Source organism: Sinocyclocheilus grahami, unplaced genomic scaffold (genome assembly GCF_001515645.1).
Source record: "Sinocyclocheilus grahami isolate Dianchi unplaced genomic scaffold, SAMN03320097.WGS_v1.1 scaffold198.1, whole genome shotgun sequence".
Taxonomy (NCBI): domain Eukaryota; kingdom Metazoa; phylum Chordata; class Actinopteri; order Cypriniformes; family Cyprinidae; genus Sinocyclocheilus; species Sinocyclocheilus grahami.
Window position 1 is genome coordinate 607,246 of NW_015505377.1, and position 20,556 is coordinate 627,801.

General features: G+C 34.2%; 2 protein-coding genes across 2 annotated transcripts in view; one reads left to right on the plus strand and one right to left on the minus strand.

The window, feature by feature from the left end:
* Positions 1-1,146, plus strand: part of LOC107595202 (A disintegrin and metalloproteinase with thrombospondin motifs 2-like) — a 10,012-nt gene extending 8,866 nt beyond the window's left edge. The window contains exon 6 of the mRNA XM_016285546.1: positions 331-1,146. Within this exon, the coding sequence (XP_016141032.1) occupies positions 331-728 (398 nt within the window). The 3' untranslated portion in view covers positions 729-1,146. The remainder of the gene's footprint in view (positions 1-330) is intronic.
* A 3,674-nt stretch (positions 1,147-4,820) lies between these two features.
* Positions 4,821-9,146, minus strand: LOC107595203 (steroidogenic acute regulatory protein, mitochondrial-like). Its single transcript, XM_016285547.1, has 7 exons — positions 9,083-9,146; positions 8,897-9,001; positions 7,986-8,122; positions 7,737-7,895; positions 6,080-6,117; positions 5,554-5,647; positions 4,821-4,967 (listed from the first exon to the last, which is right to left on the minus strand). Exons 1-7 carry the CDS (start codon positions 9,144-9,146, stop codon positions 4,854-4,856), a joined length of 711 nt encoding a protein of 236 aa, XP_016141033.1. The 3' UTR covers positions 4,821-4,853.
* Positions 9,147-20,556: the final 11,410 nt, after the last annotated feature.

Here is a 20,556-nt window from a genome sequence, read left to right on the forward strand (position 1 = left end):
AGATAGATAGATAGATAGATAGATAGATAGATAGATAGATAGATAGATAAAGAAAGAATGCTTATGTAAATTTAATAAATATACGAATATATGTAATTTCGTAAATATATTTTTATTTGTGTTGTATTAATTTCATTCAAATTTGTTTTTATAAATGTTATTAATTACTGTAAATGTAAATTTATAACTACTAATTTAAATATAAATACATCAATATGTGTATTTTATTACATTTATTTTATTGTATTTTAGTTATTGCTATTTTTCACGATTCTGTTGTATTTTATAACAATATATTGAAACATCTTCTATCCATTTATGATCCTCCAGATGAGCCGTGTCTGGGTGATAAGTCCATCTTCTGTCAGATGGAGGTTCTGGCGCGCTACTGCTCCATCCCGGGTTATCAGAAGCTCTGCTGCGAGTCCTGTAACAGGAGGATGGCTTTCAGTACGCTTTCTCCAGACGTTCATCCTCCCTTCTCATGGCTTCCGGATTTCACCTTCCCTCCTCTGCCTCAAACGAGTCCTGATCCGACTGTGCCTCCGTCTACAGCGGCTCCGCTCGTCCACACCACTAAAGCAGCTAGCAGGAGACCTCGGCTCACTTCCTCCAGCCCTAAAGCGGACGAGAGCACTCCCTGTCCCTCATCTCTACCTCCAGACGCACTCCAGATCCAGGGCTCGCTCGCCTCGACCCGCCAAACCAGGGACTCGCCGGTCACATGATCACGAACCAATCACGCAGCAGCTGCTGGTTACCTCAGAACGAGCCCACGTCACCGTGTGTGGAAACGGGAGAAACCGTGACCGGTGCTGTTATTGAAATGCAGTGGCTTCCGGCTCAATGCGTGCTGTTTTGTGTCTTCAGGACTACTAGACACGTCTTCAGCGTGTTTGTGGCTGCAGTGCGTCATTATTCGCTCGTGTAGATCGTAGCTGTGTTATTTTGAAGTCTAGCTGCGCGTGTTTGCTTTGTAACTCTGGTGTAGTTTTGCGATCGACCAGTTTCACTTTTAAAATCCCCCAATGACCTGAGAAAAATAACACGTTCAATATAATTGACATAACATTATTTTCCTTAAATCCTTTTGCCGTTTGATGTGATTAATTACAGAAACCTGTGATTAATTTAGTGTCTAATACAGTGCCCCCACAATGCACTTAACGAGCTTTATTGGGATTTGTTAAACTCATTATTTGACTTGCCTTCCAGAAATTCAGACATTTTTACAATAAATTAGATTAAGAATGCAAAACGTTTTTACTATGAATTTTTTTGTTGTTGAAACAATCAGCACATTTTATTTCACAAACGTAAAATAGGAAGGCCATATATTAATTAAAAATAAAAAAATATATATGTGTGTGTGTAATAGATGGAGAAATTTAATCATAATAAAAACTGAAATAATTTGAAGTTGAAGTATTACAATGACTAAAATTTAATTATTAAAATGAAAAAAACCTAAAAATATAAAAGAGTTAATATATATATATATATATAATAGATGAAACTTTAAAAGTTAATTTGAAATATGTTCAAATATATATATATATATATAAAATACTGTAATAGTATGTAAATGATAATACAACAACACTGGCCTGTATTCTATTTTGTTCATAGCCATTAATGTATTTCAGTCATATTTTCATATTCTTTTGCTCATTTTTATGAAGCTGAACTACACCGATCTACTGAAGAGTTACAAAGCTAGTGTACTCGTGGTTCTCGCCGCCTCCTGGTGCTCCTGATGTTCATCAATGTGACGACACGCACCTGTGAAACAACAGCAGCCGGCTCTAACCATCGCCTGCAGTCTGTGTGTGTGAGTCTGTGTTCTTCAGCTCGCATCTGCTGTTAAACTCGGTGCTTTTGTATATACTGTAAATAGCTGCAGGTTTTCAGAAGGTGCGAGAGCGTCAGGTCTGCCGTCTCTCACGTAGTTTCATCTAATTTCTGTTTTGTATAGTACTTGTATATACATGATTGAGAGCTTTAAGTGTTAATATTTATTACATTTTTAAGTTGTAGGATGATGAAATACATGAAAATATACACATTGGAAAAAAAAGTGGAGTTTTTATTTCAGATTATTTGTTTATTTGCACATTCAATACGTCAGGTTTAACCAGTGTAGAATATTTTTACTGGATTAAAAGGTAAGAATATATTTTTTATACATGACATGAAACACACTAATATCTGATATTTCTCTAATTCCCCATCAGCAAACAATATGACTAAAATGAAAGCCATGAGATAAATGAAAAGGTAATTGCTCATTTTATTTATATATAAATATGAATCAATTGCAAGATATAAACTAAATTCTGAGAAAAAAAGTCAGAATTGTGAGTTAAAAAGGTTTTTATTTCTATGGTTTCCATAGAAAATTGGTTATTTACAGGGCATTACGACATTACGATTTGAATGCATTAATAAATCAAATATTAATGAACTCATGATGCAATTTTAAAATAAGAGTATCTAAGTGTGTACTAGTAAGTCTAGGTTTTATTGCACCAGCAGATCTGGACTGGTTTTGATTGATTATGACATCTGGAAGGAAGATAGATTGTAAAAGAATTGAAGTCAAAATGCAGACGGATGTGAAACTAATCAATCTCCATTCATCTCTGCAGAAACGAGTTGTTTCATAGCTGTTCAGTATAGATTTGTTTTGCATTGATTTTTAATGTTTAAAAGTGCATCTGTAATATCAGCCAGCAGCAGAGCTCAGAGACCAACTCATGAATTCAGTTCATCATTTATAACCATAACGCAAATATCAATGAAAATGTTAAACTTTTTCTGTTCAGCCACTGTGAATCTGCACAGTGTGAATGTTGAACATTTTAAACTTTCATGCGATTTGAGTTAGTTGCAAATATTTATTTGAGAAAGTCAAAATGATTACTTAATTTTTAATTATTTAATTTTTATATTTTTAATAAAAAAACTATTCATTCGGCCATTATTCACCCAAAACTGTATGCTGCCGTTTGTCTCGTTTCCATCACTGCAACTCATTTAAACTTTCATTTTTGGTTTAAGTATGTGAAGCACAAAATCAGACACAAAATACAGAATCAGGGTTATCATAGTTAACTAAAACTAAAACTAAAAAAATGTTACTTGAAATAAACTTCTTTCAGCTGTTTGCCAAGGTGGCATTTCTCATTTTCATTTAGATTGACTTGATGTACTAAATTAACTAAAAATGAAATAAAAAAATAAACTAAATAGACATTTAAAAAAAAAATTACAATAAAAAATACTACAAATTTAAAAAATAAAATAAAATGTGAAAAATAAAAAAACATGGTACTAAAATAACGCTGTGAAAAACGTTTTTTTTTTATTGTTGTTTATGTGGTCAAATCAATTTCATGAGCAGTTGTTTATCTTCTTTAATAACTTCCTGTTGTTGTTGTTGTTTTAAGGGAAATTGTGAGGTAAGTCGCAAAAGATACAAAAACAGAACTGCACGATTTAAACTCAGAATTCCAAGAAAAAAAGTCAGATTTCATTTGAGTTTACATCTCAGAATTGTAATTGTGACAAAAACAAAGCATTACTATGAAACAGTTATTATAGTTATCTAAAAGAGACCATTAAAAAAACGTAATTATTTTAAATTATTTATATATATATAAGCTAGTAACATTACATTAAAGGGGTCATATGATGCGATTTCAAGTTTTCCTTTCTCTTTGGAGTGTTACAAGCTCTTGGTGCATAAAGAAGATCTGTAAAGTTGCAAAGACTAAAGTCTCAAATCCAAAGAGATATTCTTTATAAAAGTTAAGAGTCAGCCACGCCTACCTAAAACGCCTCGTTCTAACACGCCCCCACATGTCTACCTCACGATGTGGGAAGATTTGCATAACGCCTCCCAAATGTTCACGCAAAGAAAGAAGGCGTAACTTTTATTCTCGCTGAAGTATTGTTGCCGCCGCCATGTCGTGAAGACGCTGTGTTTCGTTGTGAAAGTGAAACTACTTTGTTTGGTCTTCCAAAAGAGAACACGACTAGAAATCAGTGTTAAGTTGTATTTACAACACTGTTCCAGAACACTTCAACCCAAATATTCAGATGTGTGCAGCACATTTTATGGAGGACTGTCTCCTGATCCTGGGAGAGTAGACTACAATGCCGGCTGTTCTGACTCACAGACTGGAAGTACGTTTTTATATTTAAAGGATTTGCCACTGACTATTCAAACGTGAGTTTTGAGCAGTGTAGAGTAGCGCTTGTTGTTTGTCATTTCTCCGATCACAAATGCAGACATGTTTTATGTTTACGCGGCGCGATACGAAACGCAATGCGTAAAAAGACGGTATAAGTCATTATAATCAGTAATTATGTCCCCACTGGATGCAACGAATGCCTCGTTTATAATGGGTTTTAATGTTTTTTTCTAATCGCTCACAGCCCACCTCGCTTTTTCAGAACGATGAGCTTTGTAAAAATCAACGTGTTTCAGAAAGGCGGGGCATAGAGGAGAAACAATAATGTACAGTATGTGGAAAATAATTTGTTTTTTTAACCTTAAACCACATAAACACATTTCATTACACCAAATACACAAAATAATGTTCTTTTTAGCAACATCATATGACCCCTTTAATAGTTTTAACTAAAATGAAAACAGAAATATAAAATTTAAAAACTTCAAATATAAAAATTTAAAAAATTTACTTAAAATGATATTGAAATAACACTCCAGTGAAAAATATTTTTTATTGCCATTTTATATTGTCAGATCAATTTCATCGTAGTTCTACTCTGAGGTGTATGTTGCATGTCTGTGTTCCTATATCGTCGTCAGTGTTGATGTCTGACTCTCAGCATCTGCTGTTTTCTGAGTTTTGAGCGGCCAGCCGGCGCCGCAGGTGTTTAGTGAAGTCCGCTTGTGCTCGAGGAAGAGCCTTGTTCACTAGTGACTGCGGGAGCCAACCCTGAACACACAAGGACACGTTCAACACACGACTGCAGAAATACATCAGGGAATCTTCTACACTGGAAACATGAGCTGTACAAACTTTTTTCACTCAAAAATCAGTAGTAAAGTTCACAAATAATATCAAAGAGTAACACTGAATTAAACATGAAATTCTGAAGTAGAAAGACTGAAAGTCTAGTAAAATGTTTTATTTTCAACTTTGACAATCATACAGCATGTAACATCTGCTGGTCAGTAATATCTAGTGCTGTCAAACGATTAATCACATCCAAAATACAAGTTTGTGTTTACATAATATATATGTGTGTACTGTGTGTTTATTATGTGTATATTAATGCACACACATCCATCCATATATTTAAGAAAATATGTTACATTTATATATAATATAAATTATATATAAATACACATGCAATTTTTTTTAAATATATACATGCATATGTGTGCATTTTTTTTATGCATAATAAACACACAGTACACACACATATATTATTTAAACACAAACTTGTATTTTAGATGTGATTAATTGTTTGACAGCACTAGTAAAATCATAAATCATAACACATGTGCATGTTTTGTACCTTGACGTCCATGTTGAGCAGCCAGATGAAGCGACTGCGGTCGGGACGGTCCTGAAGCGGCTGCAGGATGATGCAGGTGGGTCCATCTTCAGCTCTGAACACAACAAACACCAAACACACACTTACAGAATGTCTTTACCATCAGAAAACACTTTCAGATTATGTCTGGTTTAGTAACTTCTAATCAAAATGTATATGAAATAATTCACAGGACAAACCCTTATTGATTAAGCGTAAATGTTTTTTTGTTTTGCAGTTTTGTTTGTAACCTTGTCTTTGTTTTATTTCTGTTAATGGTTATTTATTGTGTACAGCACATTGGTCAACGGTGGTTGTGTTTTATGGAAGGATATTCTGGACTATTTTCAAAAGGAATTGCAAATTGTATTTTCAAATTGTGTGTAACCTATTGTGCGTTATGAAAGAAAGAAACACACGATGCAGGTCCCCATCAACCTATGTATTAATGTGAAAGGAAGGTGCAACCAAACCATAGAAAGTACAATGTGTTTTCCCCAGCATATACACATGAGTGCAGGAGCAGAGGAAACCCAGAATCAGAGTCTTAAAGGGACAGACACCCAGACCATTACAAGTGTTTAGTTGTGCTTTATAAATAAATTGAAATTTAAAGTTTTTATGAAAACAAAAATGGATGGTGATTTATACTGTTGTGCTACAAAAACATGAAAAAAGCGCAATAACAGTCGCGCATACGGCTCGCGCGCTAGTATGCAAAGTCTTCTGAATTCATAAAACAGCTTTGTGCGACAAACAGCCAAATATTAATCGGTTAAATTTATTTTTTTTTAATTCTCAAATCTCAAAGAAATGGCGTTTGCGATCGGTTTGGAGGAAAACAAGCTCATGCATTATTTTGCCAAACACATTATTTTGCTTTTCACAGAAGAAAGTTAAGTCACGTGTGATTGGACCAACATGAGGGTGAATAAATGAGCTATTTTAAAAAGCAAGATTTAGAATCGTTCATAAAGGTTGGCTAAATGAATGGCGACACACTTTAAAGGGGGTCATATGATGCGATTTCAAGTTTTCCTTTCTCTTTGGAGTGTTACAAGCTGATTGTGCATAGATAAGATCCCTGAAGTAGCAAAGACTAAAGTCTCAAAACCAAAGAGATATTCTTTATCAAAGTTAAGACTCTGCCTTTTGTAAAATGTCTTTACAAAACAAGAATGACACTCTCTACTGTTTATAATTAATATGTTACATTGTTGGCATTAGAGTACAAAATTATTCCTAAGTTTTCCTCTTTTGTAAAGATGGTAATGAAAGGAAAAGACTAACACTTGTGAAGATGTTCAGCTACATGCAACTGCTTTGATAGTAGCCTATTTGATTTTTTACGTTCAGAATATTTTTCTATATATTACTGTAGAAATAAAGTCTTATTTTTGCACTGTGATAGGTTTTGAACTTTAACAGTTTTGAAAACAGTATGCAAACTGGCTTGTATAGTACATAAAGTTTTGGTGTTTGCGTCAGAGTGATAAAAGAATTCACGTAATTTGACAGATGTGCCGAAGCAATGATAAATGAGTCACAGTTTAGCCCATGCACATAGACTGATGTTGTGCTCGCCGTGTGAAGAGTTTTGGAAAAAGTGACCTAAGTATTGAGAAATGTGTCCTATAGCGATCATAAAAAACTGTAAATAAATGCACATGCAGTTATAAATTCAAGTTAATGGATTTAATAAAACCTTTTTAGTTGGCAAAATTATTTTGATGAGTTCTGGTGACATAATGTGTTCATTGTGCATTATGTGTTAAGTTAAAAAAAATTAAGTTGTAGTAACTTGATAAAATAGTCTTGTTAACAGTAGATTTCTAGTTCCCAGCATGCTTTGCATAGAACTGAACAAGGAGAAAACTGTTAAAAATAAGTGTTATTTTATGTGTTTTATGGTGAAGGGAGAGATCATGTTTAATGCTGTTATATGTCCGAGTTTCTCTTATGTTGACATTTTCGTGCTGAAGCTAGATGAAGGTAAACATTGTAATGACTCTGTGAGTAATGCCAGTGATTAGTAATATCTTACTTCTTCATTCAATTCACATGCTAAAGAAGTTACAGTTAGCATGTGTTAAGCTAGCTGTTGATTTTAACTGAAAAAATTGTAATGTAGTGAAAAAAAGTCATACGAAGTAAGTATGTCTTACTTTGATGCGTCTGATGCTGGGGTTCCATTCGTGCATCTCCTCCACTCTGAAGAACAAGATGTTGTGAAGTTCCTCTGGAGACGAGTTCAGTTCGGCCTCTAATCGGAAAACCTTCCTGTTGCCAGTGAGAACTTTGCTATAGATCACATCTCCATTCTTCTGAAGGAAAAAGACGTTCATTATTTTCTGTGAGAACACATTCTGGTGATCTGCACACCAAGAGAACATTTTACATTCACAGACGAATACCTCGGCCGTCTCCAGTTTCCATCCGTCCTCGGACTCCACGATCTTCAGAGCTTCATTCAGCGCTGCTTCTCCTTGTTTCAGATAAAACACGTCCTCATCGGCCAATGCAGCCGTCCTCTGCTCCACCGCCTCTGTCTCTGAAGACATTCATATAAAGGTTATAGGGTTTTGAAAAATCTAAATAATAATATATCAAATGAAGTATAAATATTTCAGATTCTGCAGTGTTTCTATGTGAATGATCAAATGTAAGTAAATGAGTGTTATTAATCATGTGACAGTCAGATCATTAAATCTGAAGATGCTTTTTGGATCATTTTCAGTGTTTATTTTTCTTACTTTCTTGTATTTGAAAGAACTTAATCTTTTATTCATAAAGGACACATTCAATTAATCAAAAGTGTCAGTTAAGACATTTATAATGTTCCAAAAAACTTCTATTTAAAATAAATGCTGATCTTTTGAACTTTCCATTCATCTGTGAATCCTGAAAAATAAAATGCATCACGGTTTCCACAAAAATACTGAGCAGCACAACTGTTTTCAACATTGATAATAATCAGAAATGTTTCTTGAGCAGCAAATCAGCATATTATACTGATTTCTGAAGATCATGTGACACTGAAGACTGGAGTAATGATGCTGAAAATACAGCTGCGCATCACTGAAATAAATTATATTTCAACAGATATTCACATAGAAAACAGATATTTTAAATTATAATAATATTTCACAATTTTTACTGTATAGAATTTATTTTTGATCAAATAAATGCAGCCTCGGTGAGCAGGAGAGACTTTTTATGCTCACCATTTTTAAAAATCTTACTGACTTCAAACTTTTGAACTGAACTGCAGCTCTGCTGGAGTATTGGATGGAAAGTGAAGTTAAATATGAATGCACAGACTCACTTTCAGTCCATCTCAAAGGGCTCCATGCTGGAAGGACTATTTGTCCTCGGCTCTGCAAGTGTGCGATCTCCTGGATGAACGCCACCAGAGCTGCTCGCTGCAGACCTGCAGGATGGAAGAGACACCATAAATAAAACACAATACAAACACAAGCTCGTGCATCGAGCTGAAGCTACAGTCAGGCACCTGCCATGCTCCGTAGATGTGGGTATGTGATTCCACAGCAGAGCTTCAGGACGGCCCGCAGCATGTTGGCTCCCGCTGAGATGGCGAGGAGGAGGAGGCTGCGGGACAGTTTTATAGAGCCGCTGAAGGACAGAGGCGAAGATAACGGCTCCATTTACAAGATAGGATTCAGTTTGGCTTTGCCTCCAAGGCCATATTCAAGAGGAACAAGAACGTATTCTTCGAAAGACATGATTAAAGATGAGAGGAAAAGTTCAGAGAAAAATCACATTTCTGTCAGATAACAGCTTGTGGGTTAAGATAACATTTATTTATTATTAAAAACATTTTATTTATTTGTTTGGTTTTTTGTTTACACTTTACAATAAGGTCTCATTTGTTATCTGTTAGTCTTTTAAATTCATATAATATATTACACTTATTTAATATTCATATAATACCATATAGCTGTAAATACATTTTCTTTATTTATTTGTTTATTATTATTATTATTAAATAATTGTGTTTATTTGTTTGTTTACATTTTATTAACAAAGGTTAAAAATGCCATGGAAATATATTGCTCATTGCAAGTTCATTGTATTTAATGCATTAACTAATGATAACAAATGAGACTTTGTTGTAAAGTGCTGCGGTTTGTTTTCATTTTTGAGTGAATTATTCCTTTATTTAATACCAGCACAAGAAAAAAACTTTTCCACATGCATGCATACAAATGAGTTTTTTCCAAGGTGTTTAAAGCTTTAAAGTCCCACTGATTCTGAGTAGAGAAATCAGCAGAATGACCCTAACACTGACCTTAACCTCCACTAAACCCTGAAAGAAACCTTCACCTCCTTCAGTAGCCACACCTCCGAACAGAGGACAGAAGATGTGCTGAAACACACTAATGCCATCACAATCACAAACCCACCTCAGATTAAACATGCATTACAGCTTCAGGACGGCCCGCAGCATGTTGGCTCCCGCTGAGATGGCGAGGAGGAGGAGGCTGCGGGACAGTTTTATAGAGCCGCTGAAGGACAGAGGCGAAGATAACGGCTCCATTTACAAGATAGGATTCAGTTTGGCTTTGCCTCCAAGGCCATATTCAAGAGGAACAAGAACGTATTCTTCGAAAGACATGATTAAAGATGAGAGGAAAAGTTCAGAGAAAAATCACATTTCTGTCAGATAACAGCTTGTGGGTTAAGATAACATTTATTTATTATTAAAAACATTTTATTTATTTGTTTGGTTTTTTGTTTACACTTTACAATAAGGTCTCATTTGTTATCTGTTAGTCTTTTAAATTCATATAATATATTACACTTATTTAATATTCATATAATACCATATAGCTGTAAATACATTTTCTTTATTTCATTCAAGAGGAACAAGAACGTATTCTTCGAAAGACATGATTAAAGATGAGAGGAAAAGTTCAGAAAAAAAATCACATTTCTGTCAGATAACAGCTTGTGGGTTAAGATAACATTTATTTATTATTAAAAACATTTTATTTATTTGTTTGGTTTTTTGTTTACACTTTACAATAAGGTCTCATTTGTTATCTGTTAGTCTTTTAAATTCATATAATATATTACACTTATTTAATATTCATATAATACCATATAGCTGTAAATACATTTTCTTTATTTATTTGTTTATTATTATTATTATTAAATAATTGTGTTTATTTGTTTGTTTACATTTTATTAACAAAGGTTAAAAATGCCATGGAAATATATTGCTCATTGCAAGTTCATTGTATTTAATGCATTAACTAATGATAACAAATGAGACTTTGTTGTAAAGTGCTGCGGTTTGTTTTCATTTTTGAGTGAATTATTCCTTTATTTAATACCAGCACAAGAAAAAAAACTTTTCCACATGCATGCATACAAATGAGTTTTTTCCAAGGTGTTTAAAGCTTTAAAGTCCCACTGATTCTGAGTAGAGAAATCAGCAGAATGACCCTAACACTGACCTTAACCTCCACTAAACCCTGAGAGAAACCTTCACCTCCTTCAGTAGCCACACCTCCGAACAGAGGACAGAAGATGTGCTGAAACACACTAATGCCATCACAATCACAAACCCACCTCAGATTAAACATGCATTACAGCTCTCACATGATTTCATTGAGATTTCAGTGATAAACACGCTCTCAGTCATCATGCATGAGAGCAAGATGAGCTTTTTAGAAAGATTTGTTCATCCTGGGAGCCAAAATAAAGTCATTTGTCTTTGTTAATTTCATGTCTGAAATGATCAACTATGGAGAATTAATTCAATCTAGAAAAATCCATCATGCACACAAGGTCTATCATAACAGAGGAATGAGAATTTCTGGATGACTAAATATTTGTATTTACGTTATATTTTCCTGATGCCAGTCACAAGGGTCTCAGCAGCCCTGAGTAAAATATTTGTATTTTTAAAGTTTGACTTTCCAGTATCAGATGAGAACAAAACGTGAAATGAATTTAACAGAATAATGACATTCACAATATTAAAGGAATAGTTCATCCAAAACTGAAAGATTTGGAGAAATGTAGCATTGCATCAGTGTCTCAGCAATGGATGCTCTGCAGTGAATGGGTGCCGTCAGAATGAGAGTCCAAACAGCTGATAAAAACATCACAAGTAATCCACAGCACTCCAGACCATCAGTTAACATCTGGAGAAGCTGAAACAAATCCTTCCAGTGTTGCTTCCAGTGGATTACTTGTGGATTATTGTGATGTTTTTATCAGCTGTTTGGACTCTCATTCTGACGGCACCCATTCACTGCAGAGCATCCATTGCTGAGACACTGATGCAATGCTACATTTCTCCAAACCTGATGACGTGGTGCTGTTGGATGATGTTAATCAATAGTCAAAAAGCTATTCAGGTATTGATTTAGCAAACACACACAAGTCGCTTCAGTCAATTCCTGTTGGGTAAAATCATTACAGAAGTAAAATGTTTCTTGTTGAAGGGTTTGCTCTGGTTCTGTTGTCTTGCTGTATATGGTTTGTTTGATGACTGAATTAAATGGTATGCAAAATAATTATGCTTCAACTGCAAACTAAATGTGCTGTTTTTCTTCTGTTTGTTTAAAGTTGAACTGCCAGCCTGTATGACGTGGCAGGTGATTTCGGGTCAGAGTTGTTGAGTCATTCAGGCTTTGAAGCTCTGGAGAACTTTATCTGTCTGAGGCGATGAATTCAACAGCGCATGAAAACCTCCTCGTGACGTCTATCGTGGGTTTTGCACTGTCAAAAAAGCAATTACATTTTATCCAGCATACGGGCCTTTTGAGTCACAAATACTAAGAAATGTGACGTAAAAGCACTGGTTAGAGCAGCAGAATTCCCCAAACAAGCACTTCAGTGCTGAGCAATGCTGTGGAGGTGTAGGGCTTGTGAACGCCCAGCATGCGTTGCAGAATGAATTTTGCACTTACCGTTACTGAATTGTTTTACTGTTTACTTTATGCACTAAAAATATTTGGACCTCAATTTAAGATTTATGTATTTGAATTGCATATAATATTTCCATGCATTTGGATTACACAGTTTTAACATAAACTAATAAACTTAATGTGAAGCATTAGTGACAGTCACACATGAATGAAACAGCTCAGATTTCTGTAATAGTACTAATAAACTCAATGTGCTTTACATACACAAAAGCTATTTATCTCATGCATTTTAACTAATTGAATATTGGTTTCACAGCTAGCCATATTTTAATCAAGTGTATACTTTGTATACTTATAATACAGTCAACACATTAAATTGATCAAAAGTGACAGTAAAGACTCTCTCTCACATTCTCTCCGAAGTAAAGTACATCAAATCGAAGCGCTGCATTAAAACCTCTTGCATTTGACTCACTGACCTCAGAACAGGTCGGGCTGAAGGTCCAGCGGCCATCATATTAGCAGTGACCTGTAAAATCTCTATTTAAAAGAACTCCCGCTGCAGGAATTCTCCGAGATAAAAGGTCTTTTGTGTCCAAACGTTGGTCCATGATTTCTGCATCAGTGCAGTGAAGCAGCAGAGACGATGATGGAGTCCAGAAACCTGCAGACGACAAGAGTCTCATCAAACATCATCTTCATCAGACACCTGTCGAGACTCGGTGACTTCTTACATGAAAACATGAGGTCATGAGCAGCATAAAGGTCACACATGAATCACTCGCTCACTAATGAGTGCGTTTACGAGTGTGAGCACAATCCAATAACAATAATGCAGCACTGTTGAACTTCTTGACCTTCCAGTGAGAGTTAATTACAGTTATAGTTTGCAAATGAGGCTCAGGGTCTGTTTACGTTTTAATAGTTTGCTTAAACAGTCGAATAATGAATGAATGAACAGTTTATTCATTCATTCATTATTTATTTATTTCTGTAAAGTAACTGACAGTATATTTCAATGTGTGTTTACTGTATATTCAGTTGTTTGCTCTTTGAACTTTTCTCTTGTAGTGCTTTTCATTTACTGTAAGATCTCTTTACAGTAGTGTAATGACAGTAAACGTTTCTTACAGTTTAATGCTGAATTTTACCCCTCTATTTATGTCGAATACTGTAACAGACATTGACTAGCAAAAGGATTCCAATTTTCCAAAAGGAGGTTTTTGTAACAGTGTTTTCTGGTGATCTCACTAGTGTTCTCTAGGCAGTGAAGTAGTCTGTGTATTTGGCAGGTTTGTGTGTCATCTGAGGCCAACGTTTGAGTCTGACAAAAGAGAACATGTTTTTAACTAAACTATTTGATTTTGACCTGGAAGTCTGAAGTTTGCACAAGTTGGTGTGTAGTTTTGAGATTGTGTGAGCAAATGGTGAATCGTTTCATGAATTGTGTGTTAGCAATCGAGAAAAACTGTAACCATTGTGAAAACATTTGAGAGTTTTGTACACATGGTTTTGAGAAAATTAATTGCATGATTTGTAATTTGTATGAAATTAATGAAAACGTACAGTCTGTTTAGGACAATTACAAAGTGTTCAGAACTTCACTGTGTTAACTGTTTTGAGAACAGTGACCTGAGCTTGGAGAAATGTGTTAAATCGATTGAGAAAAACTGTAATTACAAACTCTATGTAAAGTTGCATCACATACTGTATGATGACAGATTAATAAATCAATCGGTGCTGAAATGCATCATTCCAAACATGAATGTCCACAGTTGTTAGCATCATAAATTTTATGTTCATTTCTTTAAAATGTAATGCTTATTCTAACACTCTACTTTGTGTTGTGTATTTTGTGTGTTTCTAATAACGGCTGAAGGAGTGAATGCACTTAAATATTCCAAAACATTTTACTGTAATACATTATTAAAAATACATTTAAACATTTTTGCAATGATGTTTTACAAATAAAAGTCATGCCATATATATATAGATAGATAGATAGATAGATAGATAGATAGATAGATAGATAGATAGATAGATAGATAGATAGATAGATAGATAGTCAGATAGATAGATAGATAGATAGATAGATAGATAGATAGATAGATAGATAGATAGATAGATAGATAGTCAGATAGTCAGATGATAGATAGATAGTCAGATAGATAGATAGATAGATAGATAGATAGATAGATAGATAGATAGATAGATAGATAGTCAGATGATAGATTGATAGATAGATAGTCAGATAGATAGATAGATAGATAGATAGATAGATAGATAGATAGATAGATAGATAGATAGATAGATAGATAGATAGATAGATAGATAGATGTATTTATTAATTTAGTAAGTTACTAATGTGGAACATTATATTGAGTTGGTCAGTTAACCATATTCATAATATAAAATGCCAGATTTTGTGAAAGGAAAGGTAAAATAGAGGGAAAAGGAAGTGAAGGATACTTAAAATAAATAAAGTTATAAGTGCCTTCATATTTTTTTCATGTTACAGTAAAGTGAACGAGACTGCATTTTGCATTAATAATGAGAACTATATTGTAAAATGTTAATAATAGTCCTGAAAAGAAATGTCACAATGCTTAAAAAACTTAAGGATCTTTAATTTGTTTATGCATAATATTATTAGATTTTTTTTTTTATATAATGTGAGATGTGTGAGATGGTTTATTGTTTATATACACACACATATATAATTTTTTTAAATAATTTATTTACAAATTAAAAGTTTTATTATATTTATAGTATAGCTATATTTATAGTCATCTATTATGTCTGATTTTTCCTCATTCCATCAGCTTAAATACATGTGAATAAGATGTTCATCAGAATGTAAACATGAAATCAATACACGTAATCCTCACACATTACACAATACACAACATCACATAATGTGTTAACCAGCAGATAGACAGTGCTCATTGTTAGTTACAGTCATGCAGCTTTTCTGAAATCTTGCCTGTAGCTAATACAATAACTTCATGCTTGTTAGCTGCTCAAGCTGAATGCAGTCACAGTGAGGTTTGTCAGATAATGAGTGCTGTAACAGATGTGTTTGGAGCTCGGCCAGTGTTTGAGCATGTGGTCAGCAGGTGAAGTTCAGTATCCGCGTCATTCATCCTCACACAAGGACACCTGCTCGCTGATAACAGAGAGATGCACTTCATCACGCGGCACACAGGTGGCCTGAGCGACTGACTGACAACGGACTTTTAGTGTGCATTGGTATTAGAGGTCACGTCACATGACCTGCACTCATTAGTCGAACACAACCTGCATCCACGCAACAGAAGCAGGTTCTTTATGCATGAACATTTCTGTGCAAAAATGATTTATAGAAGCATCTGTTTAACATTAAATGGAATCCGATCATGCTTGATCTTCAGAGATAAAAGAACAAAAAATAAAAAATAAATAAAATGCAAGCATGCTGTAGTTTAAAAAGAGCTTTTATTCACTGTAATTCACAAAATAAGTAATAATTACACATGGAAGCCCGTTTCCACCATTCAATAAAAAAATTTTTTTTAAAAGGTAATGTAACTTTTCATCTCACAGTTGTGAATTTATTTCTTAGAAGTGCAAGTTTATATCATGCAATTCTAAAAAACAAATGTGAGAAAAAAAGTCAGAATTGTGAGATAAAAAGTCACAATTACTTATATTTTGTATTTATTGTTGGAAACAGGCTTCCATAAATAATTAATTGCTACTCTATAATTTTGAAACAAGCCTGAACATTATTATTTTTTAAGTTATCGCAACAAAAAAATAATTTTAATTAGTGAAAAGTAATTGCAGCAACTTTTTTACGCTGCAATATATATGTATATATATATATATATATACACATTTTGAATACAGGAATACACAAAAAATATTTTGCAATGATGTTTTAAAAATATTAAGTAATTAAATTTACATTTTTACTGCTTTGATTACTATGACAAGGCATGTGTTGTTCCTTATTAGTGACGTGCTAAATAAAACACGCGCAAGCACGTGTGTGTGTGTGTGTGTGTGTGTGTGTGTGTATTTCTGTCATGACAACTCTCGGAGGGATTGGCATAGTAATGTACATGACAATGTTATTGTATTTGGTCTTGATGGAATAGATCTGCTACACTGCTGCAGACCAAGTACTGAGAGTTGCTACTGACAATACATCCACAACATGCTGCTGTGAGCATGTAAGAAATACTGCTGCTGCACATATAACATACATGAAATAACCCCCATATAGCATACATGAATCACCTTGTAGCAGATCTATACAGGATTTCTGTCATGACAACTCTCGGAGGGATTGGCATAGTAATGTACATGACAATGTTATTGTATTTGGTCTTGATGGAATAGATCTGCTACACTGCTGCAGACCAAGTACTGAGAGTTGCTACTGACAATACATCCACAACATGCTGCTGTGAGCATGTAAGAAATACTGCTGCTGCACATATAACATACATGAAATAACCCCCATATAGCATACATGAATCACCTTGTAGCAGATCTATACAGGTGGAGCTGGGGAGGTGGAGGGTTTCTGAAGCAAGCTGCAACTGCTACGGCAAGCACTAGCCATATATTTGAATGTTGAGCAGCGAGCTCATTGGCTACCGATACAGGAGAGAACCAATCAGCTGTGCCATGTGATAATGAACTCATTAGGCCAGATTGAGTTAGACCTATCAGCCTGCGCCATCTAGAGTTTCATGCCAGAACTCTGTATATATATATATTGAAAAAAAGGATCCAAAAGGGTGTTTTCACAGCGATGTCTGTTTTGGTTTCAGTGAACCTTTTTTTTAAAGAACCTTTCAATGTTCTTAAGAACCAACAGTTCTTAAAAGGACAATTTTTTCTTAGTGTGAAGAACATTTTAATCTAAAGAACCTTTTTCCACTGTAAAGAACCTTTTGTGGAATTAAAAGAATCCATGGATGGTAAAGGTTCTTTGTGGATCCATATAGATATATATATATGTGTGTGTGTGTGTGTGTATATATACATGTATATATAGAACTTAATACAAAATTAGAATTGAATTAGGGTAAATAATGTAAATAATATCCCTTGACTGGTATTGTGAGATTCACCCATGAATAACTTTAGAAATCAGGTAGTATTTATCATTCTTGGAAAGAAAGTCAATTATACATCAAGTTCTTCACATTCACATATTAATGTCACATCTTTGATCAAACTGATGCATCCAGTCCCTGAGATCTTGTAGTGAAACAGAAGCTTTTCAATATAACATGTACTCATACATTATTGCAAAATGCAAAACATCTCCTGTTGCGTCCAGAAGAGATTTGTGCATGAGGCTGGGTTTAGTGTACACTTCAGAGGGCGAAATTCAAAACACAAACATCATCATTACACCTCATTTGTCCCGGATCATTAAATGCACTGTTTTGGGTCTGAAACAAGTTTCCTTTGAGGTACAAACACAGTCTGTGAGAAGTCAAAAGATAAAATATGACTACTATTCATGTCTTCTGAAGCCTTTGTGTGAGAAACACAGCCATTTGAGCTTTATATTGATGGCCAGAGTGTGAATCTGTCTGAAACACAGGAGTGAGTGTAAAAGACTTCAGTGCACTGACAGAAAGAGCTGCTTTTAGACATTCATGCACTAATGCGCTAGAGTTTAGAAACTGACAATTCAATTAAAGAAAGAATAAAGTATGCCATTGATGCTCCGCTAGGCAGACTTTCATTATTCACTCCCCTAAAATCACAGAAAAATGTCACCTCATTACAGAGGGATATATGATGATTATACAGTCTGAATAATGAGGAACGAATAGAAATGAAAGAGTGAAGATGACAACCCTCCATTACAGCCGTTCTCATTCCAAAATGTCAGTAGTGAGATTGTGATTTCAGTGGTGGATAATTTGCTCTAAAAGAAAATCAGTTTTCTTATTTTGGCAACGGATGCAACACATGATCACGCCTGAGCCCGTCGCCATGGTTACACATATGCAGAATCAGAATCAGATCAACAGCAGCTGCTCAAATAAAACTATAGCGCAGCTGTTTGTACTGAACGCCGATGAGATTAAATGTTTGTATCTCAAATGCGAAAACCCTTGCAATCTCACACGAGTTTCAGAAGAGCATCAATATTGTCTCGAACATATTTGCCAATGTCTGCAAACAAGCATCAGAGATTTTAACATGGAGTCAGACACTGCAAGAGCAAACTGTTTGGACTGTGATATGCACAAAGAAAGTTATGTTGTTATAGCAGGGTACAGTCATTTTCCCCTGAAAACACTAGTTAAAACTAAAACTTACTGACTTTGCTCACACATAATATAACACTCCCTAAAAATGGATAATTATAGTACTTTTTGGGGGAGATTTTCCCCACCCTTTTACACTTGTTGTTCCTTAGTTAAAAATGATCAGCCTTTTAAAAATAAAATTATGAATTTCTCGTCACGCAGGCCTCATTGATCTGAGCTCATGTTCTTCAGGTTTTGAGTGACGATTGCCAAAATGATGAACAAATAATGATTTTTTTCCCACTCATAAGCTCAGATCAATGAGGCCTACGATGCTAATTAAAAGAAAACAAGCTGCCAAAAAGATTGAATCCAATATTTGGCAATAAAATAGCATAATGAGAGACTTACAAGCAATTTTTTAAAAAAGCCAGGTAAGGGTTAATCAAAAAATAATAACAAAATAATGAAATAAAATGTTAATTATTTACACGATTAATCGATTTGACAGCCCTAATATATATATATATATATACACACACACACACACACACACACATATATATATATATATATATGTGTGTGTGTGTGTGTGTGTGTGTGTATATATATATATATATATTAGGGCTGTCAAATCGATTAATCGTGTAAATAATTAACATTTTATTTCATTATTTTGTTATTATTTTTTGATTAACCCTTACCTGGCTTTTTTAAAAAATTGCTTGTAAGTCTCTCATTATGCTATTTTATTGCCAAATATTGGATTCAATCTTTTTGGCAGCTTGTTTTCTTTTAATTAGCATCGTAGGCCTCATTGATCTGAGCTTATGAGTGGGAAAAAAATCATTATTTGTTCATCATTTTGGCAATCGTCACTCAAAACCTGAAGAACATGAGCTCAGATCAATGAGGCCTGCGTGACGAGAAATTCATAATTTTATTTTTAAAAGGCTGATCATTTTTAACTAAGGAACAACAAGTGTAAAAGGGTGGGGAAAATCTCCCCCAAAAAGTACTATAATTATCCATTTTTAGGGAGTGTTATATTATGTGTGAGCAAAGTCAGTAAGTTTTAGTTTTAACTAGTGTTTTCAGGGGAAAATGACTGTACCCTGCTATAACAACATAACTTTCTTTGTGCATATCACAGTCCAAACAGTTTGCTCTTGCAGTGTCTGACTCCATGTTAAAATCTCTGATGCTTGTTTGCAGACATTGGCAAATATGTTCGAGACAATATTGATGCTCTTCTGAAACTCGTGTGAGATTGCAAGGGTTTTCGCATTTGAGATACAAACATTTAATCTCATCGGCGTTCAGCCATAATGAGAGACTTATAAGCAATTTTTAAAAAGCCAGGTAAGGCTTAATCAAAAAATAATAACAAAATAATGAAATAAAATGTTAATTATTTACACGATTAATCGATTTGACAGCCCTAATATATATATATATATATACACACACACACACACACACACATATATATATATATATATATGTGTGTGTCTGTGTGTATAATTTAGGTCGCTATTCACTGAAAATCATAGTGAATCAAGTCGTATGACTTTGAAAAAGTAGTTTTACATTTCAGCTTTAAGGTGCTTTATTGGCATTGCAAATATTTTTACATTTGTGTTGCCAAAGCAATTGCAGCATTGCTGCGTACAATTAAAACTACTGAAAATAGCATAAAGCATCATAACATTCATGAGTAAATGATGACTGAATTGGCCTTTTTGCCTAACTTGTTCCTTCAATTGAATGTTCTGGATTCAAAACAACATGATTATCAATTGAAAGTATTTTAAATTTAT

Bases quoted from the DNA above. Each gene is read 5' to 3' on its own strand.
- LOC107595203 (XM_016285547.1), bottom strand. From the start codon at position 9,146: ATGCTGCGGGCCGTCCTGAAGCTCTGCTGTGGAATCACATACCCACAT. The intron at 7,896-7,985 runs GTATTCGTCTGT...TTTTTCCTTCAG, and splicing joins GGAAACTGGAGACGGCCGAG to AAGAATGGAGATGTGATCTA. The intron at 6,118-7,736 runs GTAAGACATACT...TGTCCCTTTAAG, and splicing joins CCAGCATCAGACGCATCAAA to ACTCTGATTCTGGGTTTCCT.